The sequence below is a fragment of the Pectinophora gossypiella genome, chromosome 5 (assembly GCF_024362695.1).
Source record: "Pectinophora gossypiella chromosome 5, ilPecGoss1.1, whole genome shotgun sequence".
In the NCBI taxonomy this organism is placed as follows: Eukaryota; Metazoa; Arthropoda; class Insecta; order Lepidoptera; family Gelechiidae; genus Pectinophora; species Pectinophora gossypiella.
The window spans coordinates 11809334-11828594 of NC_065408.1; the positions used below are offsets into that span (position 1 = coordinate 11809334).

The 19261-nt window shown below is 37.6% G+C and overlaps 1 protein-coding gene across 1 annotated transcript; it reads left to right on the forward strand.

Annotated features, from left to right (window-relative positions):
• The first annotated feature begins 869 nt into the window (after nucleotides 1-869).
• LOC126366967 (endocuticle structural glycoprotein SgAbd-2-like) lies at nucleotides 870-17369 on the forward strand. The gene is made up of 3 exons (XM_050010310.1): nucleotides 870-1000; nucleotides 16583-16727; nucleotides 17173-17369. Exons 2-3 carry the CDS (start codon nucleotides 16592-16594, stop codon nucleotides 17367-17369), a joined length of 333 nt encoding a protein of 110 aa, XP_049866267.1. The 5' UTR covers nucleotides 870-1000; nucleotides 16583-16591.
• The last annotated feature ends 1892 nt before the right edge of the window (nucleotides 17370-19261 follow it).

Here is a 19261-nt window from a genome sequence, read left to right on the forward strand (position 1 = left end):
GAGATATGCTGCGAAACTCGCGGATTTACGACGACACTTTCCAACCCCTCCTTATGTACGCAATTATAAAACTTGCAAGCTTCGTATGACTTCCAGGGAGTGACTACTACAAAAAAACACCCTGAAACTTGTAAGGTTAAACTGTTTAAACTCGTTGATCCATCAAATTAGCAGTAGGACAAGATAAACTACCAGAAAAGCGTGTTGCATTGCATGCAACTTATGTCGTTTCCATTTTTAATCTAAAGTCTTAAAATTCTTCAGCGTTTACTTTACAGCTACTGATCCTGCTAGACAAATCCGAGCACAAACGCAATCAAAAATCACAACGCATAACTACCACCAATAGCAAGTAATGGCACCAACTTTTATGGGTGGGGTGAGGAGACGCCACGTGCCTGGTTTCCAGATAAGGAGCCCCTGTTATCGTAAGATTAACTAGCAGGCCATCAGATACGATGGCAATGGCCTTGCAGGGCCCTTCACTTCGATTTAGCCAGGATCCCTTTAATAGCACCGTGCACTTGTAACGACCAGCTCTAGTAACGCGATATTCTTATAAAAAATTGCCGATACTACGCAGTGCCGTAACTAGCCTTTTATGCGCCCGGTGCGGGCTTTCACAACTGCGCCCTTGAAAAATGCTCTAACCAGGCTCTGACAATAAAGTGGACAAATGTGCATAAAAATAAATCTATCTATTTTTTGTTTACGAAGGTATAGGTACTTAGTAGATTTTTTTTAGGATAAAAATTGTTTATTTAAAAATATTTGCTCAAATACAGAAATGACACAAAGTACTCGATAGTAAAGACCCAAGGCTAAGGTAAACCGTAATCACAAAAAAAGGACTGCTACCTACTCAAAGATTTACTTTCCGCGCTTTTCTCATTGCGAAGTCCTTGATTACGTTGTCATACGACAGGATCCGTGCTATGTCGCGTTCAATCGACAAAATCGCTAGGCCAGACAATCTTTCTTGGCCCATCGTCGAGCGCAGGTACGTCTTTATTAATTTGAGCTTACTGAATGATCTCTCGCAGGAAGCTACAGTCACTGGCATCGTTAAAAATATCTTTATAGCGACTACTACATTGGGAAACATTTCCTTTAAATCGTTTAGTTTTGTAAGTCATCCTTTTCACTCTTGTCGAACGATGAATTTTCTATCTATCTCTCGCACGCTAGTGCGTCAGTAACGCCGCACGTAGTTAATGAATAAAATCAAAGATAAAGGGAGGACTAATGTATGTGGCTGACAGCAATGACAGCGTGACGTGATCTATATGTACATCTCCTCAGCTAGATTGACAGATTTGCTTAGAACTTCTAAGTTAGAAGTGGTGCCCTCCAAATGAATATAGACAGAAATTGTCTCATAGTTAAGGTATAGGTACTTTTGTTTGTGTATGTAATATTGCGAGCAAGACAAGGTGGATTTATATTTGTCTGATGTGTCGTGACGTGACGCGTCAGAACTGTATCGGTTCCATACATAAGCCATCACAACACAACACGTGAACACGTCACATGTGAACGTTACCATCCTACTAATATTATTAACGCGAAAGTTTGTATGGATGGATGGATGGATGTTTGTTACTCTTTCACGCAAAAACTATTGAATGGATTTTAATGAAACTTTAAAATAATATAGCTTTTACATCAGAATAACACATAGGCTACAATTTATAAACATATTGTTCGAAATACTAATCCTGCGCAGACGAAGTCGCGGGCACCAGCTAGTACTAAATGTATGAAACCGATACCGTTCTGACGCGTCACGTCACGACACATCAGACAAATATAAAACCACCTTTACAAGTGTTGTTGTTTCAAGATCGCTTGAAAAATGCCATATACACTTCTCATCAAAAAAATCGAAACACCTTGCAAGTTTACGTTTTGTCAGGATTATCAGAAAAATGTGTACATTTAGGAATAAATGTTAAATGTCGTTTAATAGTGAGTAATATGAGCTTATCAAATCTTAATGTTAATGTTCTAAATTTAAATGAATTTTTCATAGGTTTCGTATTTTGTTAAATGAGTCATTTTTATTCCGTATGGAGTATAAAGGAAATGGATAAAACAACACACGTAAATGAAAAAAAAAGCTAAAAAACGTTTATTTAATAACTTGTATTCCCTCCCCGAGCTCTAATTACTGCTTCCATACGGTTCTTCATCGATCGGATGAGAGTCACGATCACATGCTGTGGTATATTGTCCCATTCCTCTTGGATTGCATCTTGCAGCTGGCTAAGTGTTTCTGGGGCAGGATCTCTTGCTCGAATTCGTCTCTTTAATTCATCCCACAGATGTTCAATGGGATTCATGTCCGGGCTTCTTGCTGGCCATTCCATAATAGAGATATCGACTTCGTTAAGATAATCTCGTACGACGCCCGCGGTGTGAGCCCTAGCATTGTCGTGCATAAATATGAAGCCGTTGCCAATAAAATGTGCATAGGGCATCACATGAGGCTCGAGACACTCTTCGACGTACCGATGACAGTTTAGTGCAGGCAGACGTGGCCCAGACACGAAAGCAAGCTCTGTCTTACCGTCGGCGCTGATTCCTCCCCAAACCGTCCACGAACCGCCACCATAGCTGACCTTTTCTTCAATGCAGCATTGTGCATAGCGTTCTCCGTCTCTTCTGTAGACCTTGTTCCTTCCGTCGTTACCATACAGCATAATTTTACACTCATCAGAAAAGAGAACTTTGCTCCACTGTAGGTATGACCAATTTAGGTGCTCACGTGCAAAGTTAAGGCGCGCTCTTCGATGGTCTGCAGTTAATTTCGGCCCATTTGCTGGCTTATGCGGTACCAGTCCACGATCCTTCAACCTTCTTCTAATTGTAGAGTCACTTACAGCCACCCTTCGTACAACACGAAGCCGCTGCTGCAGTTGAAAAGCGTTAAGGCGTCGATTTCTTAAAGAAGTTGTTACAATAAATCGATCATCTCGCTCAGAAGTGACCCGATTCCTGCCAGATCCTGAACGGCGCGTGAACAAACCAGTCTCCCGATAACGTTTATAGACTCTATGAACAGATGACAGGCTTAGATGCAGTCTTGCAGCCACAACACGCTGACTAAGGCCAGAATCCAGCAATGCCACAACTTGGGCGGCTTCTGTGGGCGAAGTATCCATACGTTTTAGAAAAAAAACCTTTTTTCAGACGTCCCAAAGTCACAGTATTGAAATAAAAAACAAAAAGTTTAAGGATAGGCGCCAATTTTTAGTTTTTAAACGCTAAATGTACTCCAACCCTAAACACACATTTGTCTCAAAACAGTGATTCATTTCGTTTATAAGATAAACAAATGAAATTCTAATTTTGAATTTAGAATTTTCGCTTATTACTGTAATGGCCAAACTGCCAGCTATACATTTATGTATTTTTTTTCATCGTATGAATTCTTTTTTGTGTTAAATTCGGACAGAAATAATGAAAACGGAAGTGTTTCGATTTTTTTGATGAGAAGTGTAGATATAGATAGTACAGAGGGCGCGTCTACACCATATTCGCAATAAAACAAAATGTACCTACTAACTACCATGCATGAAACAAAACTAGATACTGGTCTGGTCATTTCTGCGCCCCTCCAGGGTCTGCGCCCTGTGCCTGGGCACCGCTGGCACCGCCCTAGTTACGGCACTGATACTACGGCTGTTTTGATAGCTACTATTATTTATTAAGATGGTATTGAAATAGATCGGAAAGTCAGCTAAGACTGCTATTTTAGCTGACTTTCCGATCAGTTGACAAAATCAGGACATCTAGGTAAGTAACGGAAGTTGTAATTATTCAGGGAGATTGCAAAAGTCTTCATTTGGCAGATGTTGGCTTTAACATTCCATCTTGTTATCATCTTGTGCTTATCTTGTTTGTTGGCTAATTTATACTTACTTACGTAGAGACTTTCAGCATTGTCATAAATGGATTAAGGTAGATACTTGAGTAAAGTAATATACAGCAAGATGAGGAATGCTAACAGCTGCCAAATGAAGTATTTTGCAACTTCCTAAGTAACTTTGCGTTACTTGCTTATTCCTTTTACTAATCCTAGTGTCTGTATTTGCATAACTTTGAATGAGGGCGTAGAAACATTGTTTTCTCTTTTCCACATCTGCCATTGTTTTACTGGATGAGGCGTCGTTTCAGCTAATCTTAATTTCCTTTACCTGCCTATTGTGCGTTATAGCCGTTTAATATTAATTTCGTACGCGTTCCCTATCTTGAATATTTATCTATTTATTCTTATTGTTTGTCGGCCAATTTACCAACACTGTTTTGAAAATGTTGCTTACTATCTACATACATAACTATATATTTTATTCAGCTCATTTTTTAAAATTATGGAGTTAAATCCAAAATACCTACTTATTTTTCAGATTCGGTTCCTTATTCAAATTCAATAATATCTTTATTAGTAGGTAACATAGTTACACTTTGAAACGTCAATTTTTACATAACGAACGTCTCATCCACCTAAAACTACTGCAGCTTCTCACAACCTGTATAGCCGGGGAAACGGGGGAAAAGAAGCTGCAGGAAAAAGGGCCCTAGACATTCTTAAAAAAAAAAAAAAATTGTATTTCGGATTTTGTATGAACCGCAATTAAAATACCTGCATAACGATTACCTAAACAACTATTTGTATGCCAATAATTACATGTAAATAATTGTATGTAACATCTTTTTGTACCTACACCTGTATACAAATAAAGAATTTGATTAGTTTTAATTCCGGCCACGAAGGAAATATGCATCTGTAATTTTACAAGAACACATCACAATAGCTACAATTTCCAATTTCATTTATTTTTTTTTCATTTCTGTCTTCCAATTAAAATTGTCGTTAATAGTTTTGAATATTTGCGTGCTTGGTTGTAGGTTGCATAAGATTGCCATAATCCTACAATAGCATCATGTAAAATATATACTCAGTAGGTACTTTTCTATTTAAAGTACTAAACTACGCAAATAAAATATATCTATTTCCTAATTTTTAGAAATTTCCTTTATATTTTGTCACATACCATCCATTTCCTTCAAGCGTAGCACGGTGTTGACATATCCACACAAACAGCAATAATCCTACTGAACGATCAACAAAAGTGTAGGTACTTGACTGAACACATTACCATCTCGTGCGAAAGTCACTGGATTATGCCTGAGCCAAAACAGCACATAAATGTGAATAAATCTTGGAGAACAAAGCGGCTAATAGACATTAATACAGCATTAGTTTAGGGGTGCGGCACACGACGCCTTGTTTGCCAAACTGGCCTAATCCGCTATTTGTAGGGTAGGATGGCCATAGCGGCGCAATAGTTAGGGACAGACATCTCCCTAAATAGAAAAACAAGAGACTTCCTAAAGTTTCATAAAGCACATGCAATGTGAACAAAATTCTATACAAAGTAAGTAACATTTGAGTTATGTTGTGATGTTTAGTTTCGTTACTGTAAGGCAATTACATTAAGTTGCGGGTTTGTAATGTAAAAATATATATATTATTTTTATAAGCACAAAAATATCGAATAGAATTACTTATTTTAAAAATACAAAAAGTGGCCATGTATGAAAACCTACTCACTTTTAAATAATATAAACTAGAAGTCATATATTCTTTTTTTGTGAATGTATTCAAGTGATTAGTGCAGCATGGTCACCCTGCGGTCGCTGCTCAGCGCATTGACTTCTGAGAGGAAATCCTTTTCCCACGGGCTTTATTCAAACATATGTAAAGCGTATGATGGATGACGCGCTGCACCCTCGCCCCCTTCACCCGTTTAAATCACAATCATCAACACCCCAATACATTTTTTTCGCTGGTCACTGAGCGACCACGTCGAAACAGTTTGAAATTTATAATGTGCCGGCTCACTCGGTGGAAGAGTTAGAATGGCACACGTCGAATTGATTGCGCTTTTTATTGTTGCGCGCCCAGGGGTATAACGTTACAAGTTACTTTATAATGGCAGTGGGAACGATTCAATTTAAGTGTGTGATTTCGTAATGCGAGTTTGTCGAGTTGCGAAGTAAATATGTCTTGGAGCAGTTGGAGTAAGCAAAAATCCGTGCCCTGATGGGCGCCGGGGGCGAGCCAAAGTTTTCCCATTACGAAGCGCGCAAGCATTAGCAGCCCTCTTGGGTTCATTAAAATTTGTCAGGCTGTCGCATAGGAGCAAGTTCCAAATGGATGTGGAAACTTCTCTAAGTGAAACTCGGCTGACGTGAAAACTTTCCCGGATTTGAAGTGGCGTTTTTTCGACGCCATCAATTTCGCAGCCCGTCAAGAAGATTATTCGCACTCGTAATGCGGAAAAAAGAGTAATTTAAGTTTTCCAGAAGACTCGTTGCCTGGAGTTATGATCTTTGTTTAAAAGTTAGATTGATTTATGGAAGCCCTGTCTACTCAGCCGATTAGAGGATCAACCTGAAACGTGAAGTTATTTATGAAATTTTCAATATTGTGTGTCTTGTACGTTTTGTACACGTCTCTACGCAATAACGAATTAAAACATAGCTAAATATGATAGGTACACATTACCTACTGTTTTACACAATGTATTAGAAATTTTCTATACACATATCAATATGCTACGTACGTAGCATAATTTGCGTAGGCGAAGGCTAGGCTTAAAAGAGTAGGAACTCGGAGGAACTAGTAGGAGTTAGAGAACTTAGAACTCTACCTATTGTTTTTCCATGTTGTTGCATCACCCCGCACCTAAATTCAATATCAATACTTCCTGCCTCTGGTCATCTGGAAGAAATTGCTGTAGAGCAATAAGGCCGCCGATTGTGCTGTAAATATTCTTGTGCATGTTTGAAAATTGTTTCGTGTTTGATTTTTATTTTAGGACAGGTATGTCTTGGACATCGTTGACATCGTCTTTATGTAGATACCTATAGGTAAACTAAAAACCAACCAATCCAAAAACGTTTACAAACTCATTGACGCCGCACAAATTCCAGCCCCACTCAATCTATTCTGTCTGAACGCAAAAGGTACGCACTCATAACCCCTTGGAGACAAAAGACAAAAGCTTTTGAGAAAGAAACCAGCAATCGGTTGTCGCGATCGTCAACCAGTCAATGTTATTGTTCCTTTATGATGGAGGGGGTTAAATGAGCCCTAGAGCGGTGTAGCAGGGTCGTACTAGGGTAGGGTGGCCCTAACCAGATGTAATTGTGTTCGAATGAACGAACAGAGCAACTGGAAAAAATGTTGGCGCAATTAACAGCGGGATCCAGTTTATTATAGATGGTGTTTAATGGTTGTTTAAAAGCGGTAAGTATGTTGTGTTTTTGCATTTGTCAGTAGTTTTAGAGAGCAGAATATTGAAAGAATTATTTAAGGAAATATACATTTATTTTTACTTCTTACTTTTATTTTTTAAATCGGATGTAAAGAAGGTTTACTTTACAAGGTAAAACATAAATAAAAGGTAAATATTATATCATAAATTTATGTCTAGATATTTATTAACCACTATTAGGTTCATTACTTTCTTATTAAACATCTAAAATAAGCACTAGCACTTATTCTAAATCTAAAATAGGAATTGGGTAGTTTCCTTGGTAAATTAGTTTCCAAAGATAAATTATGAGATTCTGTTTATTAAATAAAGACAGATTTAAAACTAACGAAAAATATTTTCTTTTTTCTATTCAACTTATTTATGAATTTTAATCAAGAAAAACGTAATAATACATTCACATTTTATCACGTTGTACTATGACGTCACAGTGTGCTTTTTTAAACAATTTTTTTATTCAGAAAAAAGAAAATATTTTTCGTTACTTTTAGATATGTCATTATTTAATAATTAAAATTTCATAATTTATCTTGAACCAAGTACACGACCCAATTTCGCGTTTTGACGTTTAGTAAAAAGTAACTGATTTGACTAGTATAATAACTTTATGAATTCAAGACGTTGATTAATAGGTATCGGCGTGCAGTGGGGGCAGTAGCCCCAGCACGGGGGAAGTAGTGCGGGGTGCCGGGTGGCTTGAAACCAGAGATGCGGTAAATCACGACCCTAGGGGACGCTGAGCTACTTTGTAGTCTATTCCGCTTTCAACCTGTGTGATATTTTAATACTACTAGGTATATAGCAGTCTATCCGTACTTAGACCTTAATAATACAAATTCTAACCCTAAAATATAAACGATTTACTTTTTTTTAAACGATTCGGACATTTAGAGAACAAAATGTTAAGTACATTGCACAAAACAGCAATTCGATCTTATAGTACGGACTTACTTATTTGTGATACTGCTTTAAAAAAAATGGTAAATGTACGAATCTTTGTCTCATCAAAATTAAAGCACGTAATAACGGGTTCTTACCGCGTTTAAATGGGGATATGAGACTCCCGATATTTATTTGTCTCATCAAAGCAAAAAGACCATTGAGTAAAACATTGAAATTTAAAAAAAATAACACATTGGAATAAAAAGTTTGTCACGATCTTCTACGCTTTACTTTTGAATGAAGTTTTAATACCTATATTTTTTTTAAGAACGTCTAGAGCTCTGTGCCGAGGTTATTCTTGCAGCTACTTTTTTCCTCGGCTTTAGAGGTTGACAAAGTGCAGTTTTAGGCGGATAAAACGTTCGATACATAAATAAACTCACGCCTATTTCCCACCGGGGTAAGCAGAGACTATAGAATTCCATTTGCTTCGATCCTGACACACTTCTCTTGCTTCCTCCACATTCATCAATCGCTTCATACACGCACGCCGGTTCAGAGTAGATCGTATTGAACCTTTTCTAAGGACATCTCCAATTTCAACGTTCGATAAAAGAATATAATATATTTAGAATATAAATACAAACATTTAGGATTCAAAGAGTAACTATGTTACCTAATGAATAAAGGTATTTTTTTAGTTTCAGTTATAGGAAATACTATCTATTATTTATACAAAATAAAGACAACAGAACGACTCGTCGTAAGTGGAGTAAACCGACCGTCCTCCACCTTTAACTGGCACTACATCTGTTATCAATTAAACGTTACTTTGACGCAATCCCGAACCAGAATTAAAATAACTTGGGCAATAAAACTACTATTGAGTAATTACATTCTCCTATTTATAAAACCAATTAATTAGATTAATGGAGAAATTATTCCAAACACCTCACTTTGGTTGTTCAATATTTATGACTAGTTTCACAATTGTACTTAAACAACACTTGTCTTTAATTATTCTACTCGTACACACTTTTACATGTTTTTATGTAAATTGCTTGTTAAGCCAATTTTTTAAACAAAATTATAGGTTTAGTTGAGAAAGATTTGGTATGTTGGTTTTTGAGCGGTGATTAGAGATAACTAATTTAGGTATGTGGTTAGCACGCACATGTAAATGAGAAAGATTTTAAGATTGTTGTAATTGAGTAGTTGAGAAGGTTGTACTTTCTCTACAGTGAACAGGAGAACAATAAATCCCAACCCTAAAGTTTGTATCAAGAACGAGAAATCAAACCGCAGTCTTCGCTAAATAGAGTAATGTATGTTGCAAAATGTCATACCGCTACAAAATTGTGACTCAATTCATATTCCACATTCAAAAATATATTTTTAAGTTTTTTAATAAGAAAAAACATAACACAACACAATAGCAGTCTCAACAAAGACATCACGTTTGACGCGAGCTAGGGGTGAGTCGCCCGCGCATGACGTCATACAATGGTTGCACACCATGCGCACGCGTCGCGGACATGCCCCACTCCGGCGCACTTCCGACACCGACCTCACACGCCGACGTGTCCAACATGCTTGCAGAGACGAAGATAACGCACGCGGGACTAATTGAGCAATCATGATAAACTCTACGTTTTAAAGGGCTGTCATTGCTTGGTTTTTTACGCGGTAGATAGTCACCGGATGCTTCCCTCAAGAGCCTAGAGAGACGTGATAAACATATATTGAGTCTTTCCACCGTTTAAAGTATTTACTGAGTTACCCTCTGAAAGACAGGTGGAAATGCCACAGCTTTTCATCTGGTCTATAAATTATATACATTTACCTATGCAACTATTGGATTTTTTATAGAGGTATACTTATATTTACAGGGTGTTAGTGACATCGTAACGAATACTGAGGAAGATGATTCAACTCATTGTTCTGAGTTGATATCAAGTGGAATTTCACGTCGGAACAGTCATGAAAGTTTTTGTTTTTTTGAATTATTTTCAGTTCCATGCCTTTGCAACGGAAAATTACATTGGATAACTAAGAATAATGGTCTGAATCATCCCTAAAAGTTTTCGTTACGACTAACATGGCAGGCATTCATCACATGACCGAAAGACATTAAATTGATGTATAACATAAATATAAACAGCCTATATACGTCCCACTGCTGGGCACAGACCTCTCCTCAATCAACCTGGGCATTAAAATTGATGTATATCTGAAATAATTGACCACAGGCGACAATTTGTGGTAGACTCAATAATCAAATATATAAAATTTTAATCGTACAATAAATACAATGTGACCCACTGTTTTACTTGTAATCCGAGGGCACCCTGCTGTTATAAAGTCAACAGAAGCGACTGCAATTGTCCAATAATTGTCCATATTGACACACACTACACTAGGTGTTTACTATAATAATAGTGCACTGTGCAATCTGTGTGGTTTCATTGGGGACGGAATAGTATACGACTTACGGGTAGAATATTAAGGGTGACAACACACCAGTGCAGTGCAGTGTATCGCAAAAGATGTTACGGTTTCGAAGTGCGGCGATGCCGATAAAATTAATAAAACCTATGATGCGGTGCCGATTCTCATTTGTCTTGCCACTTTAAGTCAATTTAAAATATGAAAGCAAGGGCGAAAAATTATTAGAAAAAGTTACACCTCATCTAGTTACATGTGAGTATAGTAGTGATCGCTTTTCAAGTTAACTTTGGAAGTGCAGCGCTCCATAGATATGGACATGGCAGACACGCGCACTTCGGCCCGCAAGCAGTAATGTGCCGTTCCCAAAGGGGAATGTTACTGTTGTAAAAACTCTTTTTCTTCTCTCTTTTCTTTTTCTTCTCTCTTTCTCTTTTTTCTTTATTTTTGTTTTTTTTTCTTTCGTTTTTTCTCATAGTATAGACACTGGCTGCTTTTTTTTAAAAGTGTTCATTTTTGTACTCTGATCCTATTCTTTTTACATAACTTTTGCGCCTGCTCACAATGTTCCCAACGCATGGATGCGTGCATCCCCTTAATGAGAATGAATTTCCAGGGACCAGCTAATATTTATAGTAAGAGACAGTTGGGTCTGATGTTATTGCTTGTTCGCAGTATGTTGCGATGTTTGTGTTTGGGTCGCGTTTCTAGGTTTTTCTATTTGGGAATAATGTGTGTTAAACCAAACACACTGGTTTATAATTTACGTATAATTCGTCTGTTTTTATTTTGTTGATGATGTTTACGGTTTGTATTATCGTTGTATGCCAGATGTAAGAGAAGAGAGTGATCATTTTATCGCTACTTACATACTTCATCGCGTGAAACATACTTTCGGCAACTTCCTCGAATTAAGGGAAAGCTGTAGTACAACGCCATCTATATTGTTTTTGGGGAACGTAGCCTGGAAGGACCCTCATTGCTTCAATGTAACTTTTAGCCCCCCAGATCTTTTGTCAATATTTTGTTGTCTTTATGTACAGTCCTGTGTGCACAAACTATTTTTAACAAATATGGCGTGTAATATCGTATATAAAAGCTTCTGAAATCTGAAACCATCAGCAAGTCATCGTAGATTTTCCTAGTTGGTGGTATATTCAGTAATTAGGCGACGCACGCGGTGGAGGTGGGCGCCGGAACCGGAAGCGCGCCGGAGATGAAGGCGCGATACAATATCCGGTTTGACGCCATTTCCGCCGCGAGACTACACTCATACGTTACATGTTATTAGATATATGTTGCCATAGTGGAAAATATTTTGATAGACGCATGTGGACGTTGGTCTACAAAATTGCTAAGTTTGAAGAATTGTACTAGGTTTAAGATAAAATATGAAATTCCAATTACTAAATAAAGACAGATCTAAAACTACCGAAAATATTTTTCTTTTTGCTAATTAATTTATTTATGAATTTTAATCAAGGAAATCGTAATAATAAGTCCGACATCTTATCACGTTTTTCTATGACGTCACAGAGTGCGTTTTCATACAAATTCTTTAGTAATATCGTGTTACGTTTAGTAAAAAGTAACATATTTGACAAGTTGGAAACTAGCCTATTATGTTTAGGTTAGGATGGGTTGGGCAGGTACAGTCAGTGTACTAACATAAGTAGGAATACAGTACAGACTTAAGGCACCGTTAAACTTAAGCTTTATCGACTGTACCAACCAACTTGCATTTATATTTTGTTAGTATTTTCTGGGCGTAATGTGTCAAATTATGTCTTTAGATTGAATACATAAGCAAAAACACTTAAAAAATCTAACAAAGGCATAGGGACCTTTGTACGCTCTCACTTCATGATTTCGAAAACCGAAAACCGATCATCGAATTAAAAAACTACGCACCTCTAAGAGCCATCTGATGGACATGATAAGTCAGGTTAGATCCTCCAAGCTTTGTTCGACACTCAGACCCCTTGTTGTTCGAGGGGTCTGCGTTATGCTTTTATGTGAATTTAGCGTCTGAGTGCGGATTAAGTGATCGTTATTGTGTTAGTCGTAAGACTCCAGACCGGTGTTTTGTTTTCAGGGTGAAACATAACGAAAATGTGTAAGAAATCTTTGCAAACTTCAAAAATGAAAAATACTTTCTTGAAACCATCTATATGGGCGATAAGCTGATCCTGATGATGATATGATGATGATGATATCACCACACGGTTCATCGTTATCCATCTTAGGAATATGTATCAAAAGTGGCTGCAAATAGTCTTTTGATTTTTTGTGGCTCTGCCTAACCCTTCGGGGAACAAGGGCGTGAGTTTATGTATGTAGGTATGCTCGAAAGAAAATTTTGTGTGTGTCTATAAGTGTTCCAACGTAGAATGATGTGGTTGTTATCCCGAGCAACAAGGGTCCTATCCCACTAAGAAACAACCAACAAATCGGTTGCGCGAAGTGCCCTTTACACAAGTACATACAGTTTGTTAGTGATGCAATCGTAGATTCCAGGTGGCGCCATCATGGTGTCCTAGTGAGATGAGCTCTTATACTAACAGTGGCTGCAAGTTGTCTTGTACCAAATTGCGGTTCTGCTTAACCCAATAAGGATTTTAGGCGGATCAATCTAAAGATTTTTTAATCACGTTTCAATTGCCCAGTAGTAACCGCTCCTATACATGGGACTTAAACATAGCTGCCGAGGAGTGTACTTGCTTATATAATTATACTATACTTCTCTGTCTGCCTCGATTTATTTTACGTTTCAATTCCTTCAACTAACAACAATTGGTGGGACGCGTATGAAATGTTACGGAAGTAGGTTTCGGGATTGGAAGAAAACTCACTAAGTTCAAGGGGAAACGAATTTATTCTTTACACACGGGGTACAGCACTTACACAAAGCTAAGCGGTTTAACTTCGTCACTGTCACTTCACTTATTTCGCACTTTACGCGTCACTTGAACACTACACGAAACACTGCACTTATCTCTGCACTGCTTAAACTCTGCAGAGTTTGTGCACTTCACTTCCACTATTTCTTTTATTTCATTTTTCCACTCCTTTTTCTTGCTCTGGTCGCTTTAGACACTGAACTTGCGACAATTACTATAGGTACTTACCTAATTAGCATACCTAGTTCTACTCTAACACTACCTTCCATGTTCTAATAAGACATGTTCCATTTTTGTTCTCGGAGAGTCATTTTCTATCTTAGTGGAATATCTAAAAAGAATAAGTACTTAAACTAATCTCTGATGAGACATTTCTTTAAAGAAGCAGCACTAAAATTACGTTAAGAAACGAAAGCCTAATAGCATTATGGGCTGAACAAATGACAATCCTTTAAAACTTTATACTCTTTAGAGTTATTTGCCTCAACCAATAAGAGTCCAAATAGCATCAACGTAGAGCTCATTCCATTACTGATCGAAATTCTATTGAAGGCTCTATTTGGCAGTGGTTCTATCAGTGTAATGTACATGTTGTTATATGCGATAATAATTATACGGCATTTGATAATACAGATTTAGATAGAGCGCCGTCGAGTGATAACCCCTTACATAGCTATCACATAGCGCCTGCCACCCCCTGGTAGCGACAGCAATAGAACGACAAGTCGAAAAGTAACCTTCTCTTATTTGATTCGTTGGCATATTAGAATTTGCCTAACCATAGGTTAGAGGGTGTACCTTAATACCCAGGGAGGCTCCTTCGTCAAACTCCAAAAATATAATGAAAATCTATTAGTTAAATAATACACTTGTCAAAAAAATGACTCACCTCGCAAGTTTATATTTCGTAAGGATTATCAGAAAAAAAAATTAAGAATAAAAAATAAATGTAATTTAACAGCCTCCGTGGTCTAGTGGTTAGAGCGTTAGGCTCACGATCTGGAGGTCCGGGTTCGATTCCCGATGGGGACATTGTCGAAATCACTTTGTGAGACTGTCCTTTGTTTGGTAAGGACTTTTCAGGCTTGAATCACCTGATTGTCTGAAAAAGTAAGATGATTCCGTGCTTCGGAGGGCACGTTAAGCCGTTGGTCCCGGCTATTAGCCGTAAAAACACCTCCACCAACCCGTATTGGAGCAGCGTGGTGGAGTATGCTCCATACCCCCTCCGGTTGATTGAGGGGAGGCCTGTGCCCAGCAGTGGGACGTATATAGGCTGGTTATGTTATGTGTCAATTTACAATGAATCTTTATAATAAATCTTTATAATAAGGTTTTTAAATTTCATTGTTCCAAATTCAAATTTAAAATTTAATTAAACGTTTCGAATTTTTTGATAAGAAGTATAACACAGTGTGGTAGTATGGTATTGGTTATGTGTATAATCAGTGTATAAAAGGGTTGATGAACTTGTGTTATATTGCAGAATAGGTACGTATCATTTATAAAATATTCATGTAGCCATTGTAGGCACACAGAGATTTCGATAGCTCACAGGCATCGTTTGATATTTTGGCTGAAGAGGAAATGTTATGAGAAAGATGAGACCTTTACTCAAGAGCTGTAGGTAAATGTAGGTTAATTGTGTGTAGAAAAGTATAGGTATAAGTACAGGTAGTAGTAGTAGGTATAAGTCTACTTTCCTAGTGTTAAGGCAACATTTTTACAGACATCCTTAAACTAGTTAGCTTATTCCCCATTATCCCTATAACCCTATGTAGACTAAAAATCGCAAACCATTTTATATATTACTTTTGATATATTATTTGGAATATTATGATTCAAAAAAAAAAATCGAAAACGTTTTGTTTATACAAACGAAATATTTTTTCTTTAGGTATCAGACTACGTATATTTTTTATTATTTTTCTTTATGTATCACTTTGAGGTCCAATGATTGTCGAATTTGTCTTCGAATTCATGTTTGGATCATAAATGATTGTCACGTGCTCAGTGATGAAGGAAAAACCCACATTCCCGAGAAATGCATTTTCGGAGATATGTGACCTAACCTGTATTGGGCTGGTTTTCCCTTCGCGGGTTGGGAGGTCAGACAGGCAGTCGCTTCTGTAAAAAACCGGACCTGTCGATTCTTCAGGTTAGGTAAGTCGACTCTGTGAAAAACGGGATAATGCTACGTACGTCGAAAAACATGTATTAGAATTAGAAGACCACAAACAAGGTTTGATAAAATATTTGTCAGAGAATGTTGCTAACTGTAATGAGCAAAACATGAGTAATTATGCAATACCTAATGGGTACTAATTAAATTGCTGGTTCCCTAAATGCTTGTCTCTATTTGCAATTTGTTATACTTGCAACACTATAAATACGTTTGCATTATGAAAAGTTTGCATTCCCTTCTTTTTGTCTCGAAGACAACACGTCTGGGTACCTAGTGATCAAAATGAAATCTGTGAGTATTCATTAATATATGTTTTTTTGTTTTTTTTTTTTAACATAAATTAATTAGACTAGCATATTATACATTGTTTTAGGTTTACGCGGTTATTATCATAATTAAAACACATAATAACGGGTTCTTACCGCGTTTAAATCAGGGATATGAAACTCCCTGTCTCATATTCGCCTATTGTACTTATGTTTTATTCGTATGTTTATGTCCTTTGTATATGTTGTTGTGCAATAAAGTATTATTGATTGATTGATATCATAGCACATTATACGTCTTACTGTTGGGCACATGCCTCCCCTTAATCTGTCGGAGGGCTACTCCACTGCGGGTTGGTGGAGGTGTTTGGGCTAAAAGCTCAGGACCAACGGTTTAAAGTGGCTTTCGAATTACGAAATCATTTATTTTTAATTCAAGCCTGCAGTGTCCTAATCAATCAAAATCCTCACGACAATAGTTAACTTTATAGTTACTTTCTGCAGCCCTTATTCCAAGTTTATCATAAAATTAAGATACCTGTGCATGTGTATTTCCAGTTTGTAGTAATGAGCTGTCTATGTGCGCTGGCGACGGCCGCGCCTGCGCTCCACGACCCCGCGCTTAGGGAACTGCCGGCGCTAAGGCATGAGGAGGTGCACGACGAGTTCGGCCAGTATGCGCTACGGTACATTACTGCTGAGAGTGAGTTGCTTCTTGTTCTTTGTTTGAATTCTTCTGTGTCTCTTTGTTACTTCTCAGCTTTTAATATATTTTCTTTATTTAGTATACAAAACAGGTTATACAGACAGAAATAAAAAGCATAAGCTGTTAGGTACTTTTAGTGAGATGCCATGCCTTACTGAACCTAGGATATTACATTAATGTTCAGAAGCCGGACATATATCTCTTAGTTACCTAAAATGTAGAATGCCTGTAGCTGTTTATGATCTTGAGCATGAAGTGAAAGTAAGGATTGTGTTCGTGACCTCTCCAATCTCCATCACATCCATCTTAAGACCCTAAACCATCATGTGTAGCTGCAAGTTGCCGTGTGTTGGCTCTACCTGTACGCGGGCGCGAGTTACGTCGTCTACCTCTTTAAGTTCTCAACTTTCTGACCATAACTGACTATATTTTTTCTCCCCAGACACGGTGGTATCGGAGCGGGGTCACTTAGTTCCTAGTTCCAATGGTGGCTACGTGATGGAGATCGAGGGTCAGTACCAGTTCCTCGGTGACGACGGCCAGGTGTACGTGACGAGGTACCGCGGGGGACCAGACGGCTTCCACGTCGACGGTGACCATCTACCGCAGCCCGTGCCTGTACCAGCTGCAACTCTGTGAACACAGGATCCAGGGTGTCGTCACCTTATAGGGAAAACTTCGTAAGCCCCTTTTTGAAAAATCACATTCAGATGTGATTTTCTCTAACAAAACCTCCATTTATTTCAATATAAATCCAGGTGTAAGTACGTAGTCGTTACATGAGTCACGTCAGGGGCCTTTGGCGGCTCTATAATAACCCTGACACCAGGGTTCATGAGGTTGGTAATCCACTTCATAACCCACGCACGATAGAAGAAAAAAAAATAGTCTGCAATTTCATCAACAAAACTACCTGGATTTAAATTAGCTTGTCTATTACGAGGTTCTGTTAACAAAAATCAAATCCAAAAATGATTTTTCGATAAGGAGCTTTCGTGGTTTTCATTATAAAGCGAACGATGTAGCTCTGTAACTATAACTGTAGATGTGTAGTAATAAACTGATCCGGTCCAATGAATCTGGTACTTTTATTTAATTCTAATTGTCTGATTAATTTTCTGGTGACTCGATGTTCTTCTTTGGTTAGGTTGAATTATTAAAAAGTAACCTGCCAAGAAATTCAGGTTGGGTACGCGGATCTGAAAGCGGGATAAACCACTACAAAAAATGATGTTGAAATTAGAAAACTAACAAAATGTAAGCGTGAGTAACTAAGTAAATATAAATTCTTTATTAAATAAAAACAATTTGCTCAATAAATTTATACTACACTGTGCTAAAACTATTGTTATAATGCTATTTACTGCACTTAACTAAATTCTCTTTGAAATAAGATATTTTTGAATTTGACTTCGCGAAGACTGAAATCGAACGAAAGAAAAGCAGAAGTTAAAGCTATATCACTTTTTATGTAATGGTCCTAACATACTACCTAATACAACTTGTGCGTGTGTGTGTGTGGTTCAATGTTTCTGCAGACGTTACTCGGCGGATTTCTGAAAGGATCTTCGCAGGGTGGCGAGAGGCCTCGAGGATGCGGCGGGGTAGGGGAGGGGTGCAGTGACGTCACGTCCTATCTCGGCGGCCATCTTGGATTATCTCGTCGCACCTGCGGGGGGAGGGAGCTCCGTATCGACCCGGGCCTTCCCGCACATTTTTCAGGGGAAACTTGATAATGTCTATTTACTTTCGGACCTCGTAATTTCGGGGTAGTTACAGTGTTTCTTTACTGCGCTGTGACAAATGCGGGCTTTGTTTGACGCTGTTTTTTTGAATCAATTGTGGTTGGAGTTTCGTGGTTTGTTAGTTAGTACCTACTACGCTATTAGAGAATTCGATTTTCTACTGTTGGTATTAAATAAACGATTTTAATCATTTAGTCAAAAGTAACATTTTCGATAAGATGTACGCTGTTTAAATAATAAATATTACCTATTATGTTTGATATAAAGAAACAGTACATAATGCGACGACAAATCAGTACGATATCGATAAAGAATGGAATGAGACTTTTAATTTATTGCGAAATATCTCTCTCTGCCCACCCCTATAAGAAAAATGGGCGTAAGTAATGTCTTACTGTCTATCATAAAAAGTGCCCATCCTTGCAGTTCGGAATAACTTTCAGATAATTCATATAAATACTTACGACTTACTTACTAAATAGTTATCATTATCTCCCTAACATTTGTCCCGTTTTTATACCGTTATCCGCTTATCTCCTTATCTTAAATTATATGATATCATTTACTCACTTTAGAACCCTGTCACGTTAAGATATTTTACATTTAGTGAAACTTACAGTTAATTTACCGAAAAAGTTAATATGACACGAGCGAGTATATGTATTCACTTTAGTACCAAGTGAATACATTTATAAATGATCGTGATCGTTCGAATTATGAACAAACAAAATTTCAAAAGGCTAATGTGAATTGTAGCTTCACCTCACCGTAGAATGCAGCGAACGC

Coding starts and splice junctions, on each gene's coding strand:
- LOC126366967 (XM_050010310.1), top strand. CDS start 16,592: ATGAGCTGTCTATGTGCGCTGGCGACGGCCGCGCCTGCGCTCCACGAC. Junction 16,728..17,172: donor ACGGTACATTACTGCTGAGA/GTGAGTTGCTTC, acceptor TTTTCTCCCCAG/ACACGGTGGTATCGGAGCGG.